This window comes from Buceros rhinoceros, unplaced genomic scaffold (genome assembly GCF_000710305.1).
Source record: "Buceros rhinoceros silvestris isolate BGI_N320 unplaced genomic scaffold, ASM71030v1 scaffold31329, whole genome shotgun sequence".
Taxonomy (NCBI): domain Eukaryota; kingdom Metazoa; phylum Chordata; class Aves; order Bucerotiformes; family Bucerotidae; genus Buceros; species Buceros rhinoceros.
Genome location: NW_010430325.1, coordinates 353 through 10,438, shown reverse-complemented (window position 1 = coordinate 10,438; position 10,086 = coordinate 353). Strand labels below are relative to the sequence as shown.

At 40.6% G+C, this 10,086-nt stretch overlaps 1 protein-coding gene across 1 annotated transcript; it reads right to left on the bottom strand.

The window, feature by feature from the left end:
• Positions 1 to 944: 944 nt before the first annotated feature.
• On the bottom strand, positions 945 to 9,222 carry NAPG (N-ethylmaleimide-sensitive factor attachment protein, gamma). Its single transcript, XM_010143004.1, has 11 exons — positions 9,108 to 9,222; positions 8,054 to 8,138; positions 7,743 to 7,760; positions 7,148 to 7,178; positions 6,569 to 6,678; positions 6,378 to 6,444; positions 5,607 to 5,677; positions 4,387 to 4,465; positions 3,851 to 3,930; positions 2,280 to 2,409; positions 945 to 1,296 (listed from the first exon to the last, which is right to left on the bottom strand). The coding sequence occupies exons 1-11, from the start codon at positions 9,220 to 9,222 to the stop codon at positions 1,147 to 1,149; spliced, it is 936 nt and encodes a 311-aa protein (XP_010141306.1). The 3' UTR covers positions 945 to 1,146.
• Positions 9,223 to 10,086: the final 864 nt, after the last annotated feature.

Below are 10,086 nucleotides of genomic sequence, written 5' to 3'. Positions count from 1 at the left end.
CATCGTGTATCACACAAAAATCCCTGCCGGATTCTGAGCGATCTCACCCTAGTGAGGATCTGGATTAGGTTCTTCAGATAAAACAGACCACGGGGACAACTTCCACTGCTGGTAAATCTTAAGCATAAAATGGCCAAACAAATTGGAGACACTGCAAGACACGTGATGGCTTGAAACCAAATAAAAAAAAAGAGACTATGCATTAAAATGTGGTTACTTTGGATTCTGAGCTAGTTTGAAAAATGCTGTTTGTAAGAGAGAGCTGTTCTGTGCTTTGAAAATACAAGATAATTAAATATTTTTGTTGACTAGCATATTGATCAGTAAACAAACACCTAGAACACTCACAAACCCCAACACATCCCACCTAAGCTTTTGTTAAATATTGTCTTCAGAGCTTTATATTCAACACGCATTACTTGTGTGTTGTCCAACCAGAATGGTTGTCCACTACCTCCTGTTCCCAAGGTGTATGTGACCAACACCACACTCACATTTATCTCCCAAAACTTCAGGTTCTTTGGATGAAAGACGTGTGTGCATTTTTAGGCCTGCAAGTTAAAAATGTGATGACAGACTGGTTGACGTAGTGTTTCCACACCTGCACAGATACTGCTTGCAAAGAATAAGGTATTAAAATATTCCACAGTGTGAGAAAAATATGTTGAAAATAAACTGGATGCTCCCCCTTGTGCTTTTACTAGTGAAAAAATCCTGCCTGGCACAGTCTGCCTTAAATGGTGATAAACAGGAGATAAATAGCCCTATGACCAGATATTGCACTCAGAAAACAGTCACAAACATATTCATGGGACCAAAAAAATCCAACATTCAAAATTTTGTCCCACTCTCCCTCCTCCAGTCTTTGTTTAAACTGCACTTTTAGTAAACATTCCTCTCAAATTTACCCAGTCAACTGAAGGCAGGGCCCTGAGGAAGCTCCCACCAGGTAAGAAATGAAATCCAGAGAAGTTTTGAGATGATAGGTACAATCATGCTTTTTCTCCTGTACTGTACCCAGAAGCTGCCAAGTTAACATCAGCATTCCCACATCACGATTGCAATGAAGCGCTGGTAAATCTGGTACCTTTGGGTATGCTCAACATCACAAATAAGTCAGGTATTTAAGACAACCTCTGTCTGGAGCTAGCACAGTCCACCAGAATATTCATCCTCTTCCTCTTCACCACGAGAGCCCACTGCGGCAGGTCCTCTTGCTTTGTCTTGTGCAGCATTTGGCGACTTCTTCTTGATTCCACCTCCTGGCACAACCAAGGTCAGACCAAGCTTGGCATACTGACAAGAAAAGGCAAGTTTAAGTTCTCTCCTAGCACAGAGAAAAATCTTGTTGAGTTACACTGCACAGAATCGACTGACGCTCACGATGAACGAGCAGGTAACCTGCAGCACAGAAAACAGGCTGACGCTGCTTTTGGAGTGTAATTTTCCAGTGTAGAATAAGCGTAAGGTAGAAAAAATGAACCAATCTCAAACCCTCTGAGAATGGGATGCGAGACGCGTATGATAACTCTTTGGCTACACCTTACAGCTGCTGTGGTTCAAGCTTTACGTAAAAAAAGGTGATTTTTCAGTAGGCAGCTCTGCATACAGTAATAAGGCATGTAACAAGCCTTACAAGTGTTTTTCAGTAAGATTAGTACATTAATTTTTACTATTCAGCATAGTAACAAAAGGTAAATTCATCAATACCGTTACAAAGTTTGGTGTGCATGGAAGTCTCCTTTATCTCACACCTTTCCTATCCTCATACTTCCTACAATTTACAGAGGAAAAAAAAAAAAAGGGGGACACAACTACTGTCTTAAAATAAAAAATCCTTCACTAATTAGTGCCTTGCTAAGCAATATGTGCTAAAAAAATCCACATTCAACACTGTCATCCTGTAGGCATCATATTCTGTAATATTTAGGCACCTACATCAGCTATAGGGTGTTTCTGAGATAAAGCATAAGCAGCAAATTGTCCCTAAGGAATGAAGGGGAAAGAACTCAAACAAACTCAGTGAGTCCGTAACAAGCTGCTCTTTCCCACCATTTGAAAGGAACGACGTGGGACTTGGCATTGGCAGGCAGCGGAGTAAATGAGCACATCAAGTTCACGGGCAGAGGGCAGGATGACAGAGCAAGTCACAATAAATACGTAGACCCTGCTCTTCTTATTTTCGTCCAGTAGAAAATAAGAATCTCTTTCAATCTGAACAAACAAAAGGATTATAAACAAACAAACAAACAAACAATCGCTAGGAACTGCCTACTTACATCATTGTCCATGTATTTGAAGAGTGGCGAATTACAGACTTCAGAAACTTGATCCTGATCTTGCTGGTCGTACCCTTCCAGCAGCTGCTCTAGCGCTGCGCAGTCTTCGCTTCCATTAAATCCCGGTATACTGCAGGAAAGGAGGGGTTTACTCAGGGCGTTTCCCCCTTCTCCCTGCCACTCAGCTATTCTCTCATTGAGTGCTGCCGATTAAGAGCAGAAGAGCAAGCGGCTTTTAAGAATCTGGTGAACTGCTCATGCCACAAAACTGCCTTTGATTTCTCCAGGTACATGGGGCATATCCATCAAATTAAGCTTTAGGCAATACTAGTTTGCGTGCTGACAATAAGACTACAGTCATAGTCAAGACAAATCGAGAATATTAGGATTTTTCACTATTTTCCAACTAGTCAATAAACTCTTCCTCCACCTGACATACAGAAACATTCTGTAATGAGATTCTATCTACAAAATATAAATAGGAAAACAGCAGCAAGAAGTTTAAAGACTGATCTTGAAAATTTCTGGAAAAAAAAGCACAACTTCACCTACACAAATGTTCACGTCATTTCAATACAAACATGGTTTAAGGAAAAATATGTTGTGTCAGTGTTTTGTTACTGAAAGCTGAAAGGGAGAGCTACTGGGAAAGCCTCTGGACCCGGGGTTAAACACTAAGCCAAAATGTGACACCAGAATTTCCTCCTGGCTGTGAAAGAGTTCCTTCTTCATTTCAGTGTATTTAAACTGACTACTGTCTGCTTCCTAAATTATCTTTCAGTTCAATCAACTATTTAAAAATGATCACAAAAAGTAGAAATTTTGGTTTTCTTGTTCCAATGCATGGTGAGGGTGAGATCTCCTAGATCAACATAACCAGAAGTGGAACAATTTGCATGCCACAAACCGTTTTTTTTAACAAAACCATTTAGATTCATCTTGCCCTCAATCTAATCACCACGGTACAACAGCTTAACTGATTATACTGGGACGCTAATATTGCACATTTTTCAACTTCATTCCATATTTCCATCCTCAAATTGTAATAAAATACGGTAACGATGAGATAGAGTTTCAACTTGTTAAGGGCCTCCACGCAACAGGGCAAAAAGATTCTGAAAAAAAATGAAAAATTCAGATGGTGACATCCAGAAATACCCACTTTAATATGAAATCCATCTCTGTTCCATTTGAAAAGGCAGCACAACCCAAAGGGTATCCGTGTGGCAAGCGCAGCCAGAACTCATTCTCCCCTCATTTTTTAAACAAGGAAAAATACACAGGAAGAACTTCTAACTTCCATCTCATGTCACCTGTCGCATGTAACTACTTCTTTATGACCAACTTTTAATTGTAGCTTCATTAAGAAGAATCACCAGGGTAATTACTGCTAAATCTGTTCAGAGTGAAAAAGATTCCTGACAGCCAGAGTCCAGGGAATGCTGTTATTGTACCCTGAAGCAGAGGCTTAAAATGTCTTGACAGACAGTGTTTCCACCAGTCTTTCCTAAGAACTGATCTGCATTAATGCAACAAGCAGTTTAAAATCATAGGATGTAAAGCAGACTTACCTATAGCTTTCCCTCACACATCTCTCTGCAGCAACATAATCATTTCTGTGAAGGTGAACTAAGACCTGAGCAATAGTTTTCTAAAAAGAAACCAAAAAACAGAAAAACCCCAAGCTGATGATTCTTTAGAAATTAACAGTAAAACATGACAAAAATATTGGACTGTTAATGTTTAGCGTGAAAAAGATTATTATGATGCACAATGATTCTAAGATAGACAAGAGAGTCAGAACAACACAGCAAAGGAGTAAACCCGAGGGCTGGAATGAAATAGATTATCTCCTGTATCACTGCAACGAACTGTTGCACCCAGTAACAGGTTTTGTTAATTATTTTCGGTAACATCCTTATTTTTGATGCGTTGTTTGTTTTTGATAGATATCAGCGTCTTATCTTCAAGATCACAGTAGTAAAAAAGCACAGTTAGAGAAACATATCCCTGAATCACGAGGTACATCTCACCAGTCAGATGAGAGCTGCCATCAGTTACCCAGCAAACTGGAAACGCACTAACAAAACCGTCTCTTGGAATTTACCTTATAGCACGTTGGGTAGTTTTCAATTTCCTTATAAATACTTTTTTCCTTTTGAAGAGACAATGCAGCCTCATCTAATCTAAAAGAAACAAAAAACCAGGAGCATCAGTGCCTACACGCAGCATAATGAACCAGAGGGTAATTATCAAATGTTTCACTAAGACACCAGCAAGTCTACAGGAATAAAAAGCAACGCAACCACAAATCAGCTGCAGAACTCACTAACGGAGTAGCTGAAGAAATATATAGTCAGAGATTCCTTTTGTAGATGTGCAGGTTAAGAACATCTCTGGTATTCACCCACAGAAACCTCCTTTTTCACAACTCTGTACAAGACTAACGCGTTGTTATGTACCCTAACAGATTTCTGTATGTCACGAGGTTACTAGAAGCCATCAGTAAGTTTGATAATCATGAACTATCACTATTAACTCTTATGAATTACTTTTGAGCTTGAATATTCTTTTCACCATCATATTAAACTTTCAGAAATCAGCAGTAAAACATGAGCTATAAAGCAGCAGAGCAGCCAAGTGTTTCGATGTTCTGAAGTGATGCTGAGCTGCTTTCACAGGGAGACTTTCAAGTTCCCTGCAAATTTCCTTTTCTGACCACAATTCTGCAGTGAAATAGCATCTCAAAAGCAGAGTTAGAAAACCAGACAATTTCTTAAAGAAACTACGTGTTTCTGTGAAGCAAGTCTAAGCTGAACTGCAGGTCCAGTTTGGTACTAGCAATGAAGAATTAAAATAAATCCCCATTAAGACTCCAAGACATGCTCTTCTTTAAGAGGTCCAGAATCCGACTGCTGCAAAAAGATTTCTTTCCTCAGATTAACCACTCAATTCTCCTGGTTTATATTCCCCAGCTATGAAAGACTTTCAAGTAGTTTCTACGTGTTAGTGCTGGAATAAAAAAAACCAAATAGATTTCCTGAAGTAGCTCAAGAATTACTGAAAAGTGGTGAATGTGCTTTCTAGCTATTCAACACCACAAAGGACACAAAGCCCTAGAGCCCACGTTCTCACATCCCAGAACACAAAACAGGTCGTTCCTGGATCAACATGGTCTATCCCACAGAAACTCAAATTTAGTTTGAAGTGCGTCTCCAACAAGAATTAACTAACAGTATATAGACCCCACAATAAACGCCCAAAACACCAAAGAAAAATCACTATTAAAAATTCAATTACAATTACAAAGAAGCCATAAAGCTATACCTGCGTCCTCTGACTAGAAGTCTTGATGCCTTCCCTAGCATTTCTAATGCTTGTCGTAAGCGTTCTTCATTCTAGAGCACAAAAAGAATTAATCTGTATTTCATCTGCACAGTTTGAAGACCACTAGACCTTCATTTGTCGTCTGTAGCTCAGAACAATGGTTAATCATTAGGTCCGCAGGTCACACTCTTGAGGGAAGCATGAAGACTATTGGTGCACCCAAGGCCCACAGCCAGCTCCTGTGTGGACCTACAGAGCCAAGACACATCCAGGACAACCTGCCAATATGGAAACAACTGACAGCTGAGGTCAGAAGTACACCAAAGGCAGCAGCAAAAAGGGAAATTGTCTGTTCATGGAACAAGCGGAGCATCAAGCCAACTCTTCTCGTCTGTGCTTTCAAGGATTTCAAACTATTCAGGCTCCAGGACTCACAGCAGTCACGGTCCCCGTCCCCTGCACTGCCCAACAAGAGGCAGAAAACTTGACAACATACAAAATTCAGATTCAGTCAAGTCCCAAACCAAGAAAAAGGCAAAGGCAAACTGACTCCTAACTTTTATAATCTCCTCCTCTACAGCGTAAGAAATCTGCAGTTTCATTACTCAGCCACTGGTGTGAAAGGAAGGAAAAATGATTTAGAACCCAGAGCTGACCCTGAACACCAATTCATTCATCTTCGTATACTTTGAAGGACCGGAAAGTTCTCTCTGGTGGCAAAAAAAAAAACCCCAATCCAAACCAAAACACAAAAAAAGCCCCAGCACTTACTTCAAACACTGACGCTGCTTGCTGATAGAGCTGCACAGCCTTCTCTGGGCTCACATTTTCTATTAACCTGTAATAAGCATGAAGCATTTCTCTTCAGATTTGAACAATTTTTAACCTAAAAGCATCAAAAAGACGAGGAAGAAAACCAAAGCCACACCCACGCCCTGCTTGCAGCGACAGCACAGACTTACTTCCCAGCCCGCTCCAGCGCGATTGCTGCTGTATCCGGAGTCCCGTTCTCCAGGTACATCATACTGGCTTTCTCGATCAGCTGAACTGCTTCGGGGAGCCTCTGCATCTCCTGCAAAGCAAGAGGCAGGGGGACGCTGCTCTCGGGAACTGGGCTTAAGTACAACAAAACTAATCAAGCTAAACTGTAAAACCTTACTTGTTTCTATTTAACTTTGATTTAGGAACTTGTGGGCTAGTGAAAGTTGACCACCAGCTCCATAAAATTCATTCGTCAGTACCAAACTTTCACGAAAGGCATGAATTTGTGGTGGCTTAGAGCAGAAGCAGCACCATTGTTCTGATACTCCCTGACATGAGGCCCTCACCTTTCCTTCTAGAAAAGGAAATCCACTTCTTTTCCCCCCAGATAACAAGTGTCGCGCCCCTAACCTACTGAGGGTGTTAGTAGGGACTACGAGCCAACGAAGAAATACCACTTTAATCTGCAATTTGCTTAATTATGTTTGTAAAATGGTCCAGTGCACAATATTCTCCACTACAAAATAGAGCCTTTTAATAAAAATGAGTAAATTAAATACCTTTAGCATCATGCCAGCTTGTTCATAAGCTCTGCAGAGACAAAAAAATTACAATTCAGTTAGGTATGGTGTATTTCAGCAAGCTCTAGTTAGGCAGCAGAAGTTAACATGCATTGGCGGTTAATATCTAATGCCTCAAAGATGCTTCAAGTGTTTTATTTAATGAGACAGTGCAAGTGTAACATTTTCTGCCACAAATGAAGTCCTTCAACCACACTCCCCACTAAAAATCTATTCTCCTGAGCTGACCCAGAGGTGATATTTGGATTATTGGTTGTTGTTTGTTCGCTTTGAAGTACTCTTTAATTAAAAACTTCTTCATAAGCTCAGCTGTACAGACCTTCAAAATGACAGAAAGTTCATCCAAGAAAAAAATATTTGGGATCAAAAGGAACTGAAGAAGGTAAAAATCATCACTTCTTCAGGTGGCCACTGCAGGTTTTTCAGACTTTAAGCCTACACTTCTATTAAACCGATTTTGAAACCACAAAAATCACTTGAATCCCTCCATTTACTGAAGCGAGGCCAAAGTGACAGTTCATGCTTGTACCGTATGTTAGAAAATGTCCAGATCAGTCAGTGCTTCTGTACTTACTTGGCAGCATGGAAAAGACTGGAAGCAGCATTGTCAAAGTCAAGGACAAAACCCATGAAAATACAATGTAGAAAAACTACTAGTGTACAAAATCTGATCACTCCAGACGTGCCTGGAAACAACACCGATTTTCTAACCAAAAGAGTTCTTTAGTTTCCCCCCTCAGAGCGCAGAGGAAGCGTCTTTTAAAAGACAATTTTGTTAAGATTGACAAAACGTGCAAATATATTAAACACATCTTCTACCCACCCCCGTTAACCCATTCTAGACAGCTTCTTGGACAAAAAGAACAAGCAGCAATGGAAAGATACGCCTTGTTGTTTTCATGTGCCTCAGCTTCCCGCAGACAGGCTTCCCTCGCCTGGTCAAACTGCTTGGCATTCTTAAAAGCAACGGCTGCAAGAAATGACATACAGTTCTTAGTTACAGCTTGCCATTTCCACCACCACCACTTCTGCTGAAGAATTCAGCCACCTAAAGATGCAAACAGACTCCTGAAATCAATGGTTACCGTTTACCAAGCTCCTGCACTACGGAACTGCGTATGTGGAAAGTTTGAATCACCAGAGGTCATACCCAATCAGCATGGGAGGAAGAGACTCGTCCCATCCACAGACCGTATCTCTAACAGCTTCCTCGACACAACCACTGCAGGGCACAGACACGCATTTCTCTCTCCCTGAGACTGACAGGATATCAAAGTAGGATTTAAAATAAATTTCCGCTTCTAAATGCTCCAGCCCCTCTCCCAAGTTTGTATTTTTTTATTCAGGCTTAAATGAATGAGTAGGAATCCTTAGAGCAAGAAGCCAAAAAAACCCCACGATACATTAGCAACATGAGGAAAACTGTTTAAGAGCAAAAAGGAATCAACTAGTAATAACGTTATATTCCATGTGACACTTGCAGTGGAAAGAGATCTTACCATCCCTAAAAAAACCACCCTGGCAGCATCTCTGTACCTGACTGAGACAGCCTTTGGCAGGACATACGGTTTTAAAAACAAGCTTAAATATTGGTTGTTTTGTAGTAAAGTCATAGGATTTGGGGGTGGACAAGCGGAAGAGGGAATGCTTTAATTTTATCACGCGGAGTAATTTGTAAAGTAGAAGTTGCAAGTTTGAAAAAAAGATAAAATTGTTTCGACAGTTATTTTATAACTCTGAGTACAATCTGAAATTTATTTTACAGTGCTACTATGAGGGTTTTCTTTTGTTGTTGTTGTTGTTGTTTCACCTTACTTTGTCTTCACAACAGTTTTACTTACCCAGCAATGCACTGAAATTGCAAGATGTGATCAAAGATCAAGCTTAAAGACTACTTTGAAAGCACAAAGCACATGGGCCTTTTTACAGCCATACGTACCTGCCTTCCCATATTCGGTAGCTGCACTGTCATAGTCTGGTTTCCACTTTAGGAATCCAGTTTTCAGACTAAAAGGCAAGAAGAAAGGGCTGTTAACAATTAACAAAGATTTCATGTTTTACCTTCAAAGCAATTTCCTCTATGCCAATACCACGGTGGCATCGCTACTGGCAAAATAAATGCTGGAGTTGTCTGGAGGTGCATAAGGCACCGCAACGATCTCCCACAGCTACATCCCTCACCCTAACGTGCTTCTGCTGCCCACAGAGAGTCTTCATGACTCCAGCTCAACAGTAAGAAGTCAAAAGAAAGATATTTCCACTTACGCTAACATATCTCAAGATTTGTAATGCCACGGCACCCGACAATATTTTCTGTTACACGTTCACAAAGTTTCCAGTGCTCTTCTACAGCATTTTTTTGCCACTAAGAATTATCAGACTCTCCATTGTGTACACAAATGAAAGGATTTACAGAGCACAGACAAAGCTTCATGCGTCGTTTATGTGTCCACAAGAGATCATGATACTAAATGGCACCACACACACACAGACTTGTATATAGGGAAAAATATACGTTGCAAAATGAGGCAAGTCATCAGGCAACGCTGACTTCAATATTATGATTTCCTTGCTTCTAAATATTTTTTAAAATACCAAAATTTAGAGTCCACATTCATATCTGATGTAAGCAGACACTTCAGATAAGACGTATAAGTGAAATGGCTATATTCAGTGTTCAGATACACATTAAAAGGTGATCGTATGTAGATGCTAAGCCTCTAATTGCCGAAACAGGTCTCTGATGTAAAGAGAAACAATCACGCATTTCTCACAGGCAGGAAACCAACACACCATCTCAGCCAGGTTAAGCTCTTTTATTCACCACAATCCCCACAACTCCTCTCGCCTTCAGCAGCAGGGACTTCCCTCGCTGTCCAGTGAGGGTCAGCGCAGCCAAGGCTTCCCGGCCCCAGCGC

What these genes read in the sequence shown, in the direction of transcription:
- NAPG (XM_010143004.1), bottom strand. Translation starts at nt 9,222, where the DNA reads ATGAAATCTTTGTTAATTGTTAACAGCCCTTTCTTCTTGCCTTTTAGT. An exon ending in AAGCAGCGTCAGTGTTTGAA is followed by an intron (nt 5,678 to 6,377) that starts GTAAGTGCTGGG and finishes TTTGTGCTCTAG; the next exon opens with AATGAAGAACGCTTACGACA. An exon ending in ACTACCCAACGTGCTATAAG is followed by an intron (nt 3,931 to 4,386) that starts GTAAATTCCAAG and finishes GTTTCTTTTTAG; the next exon opens with AAAACTATTGCTCAGGTCTT.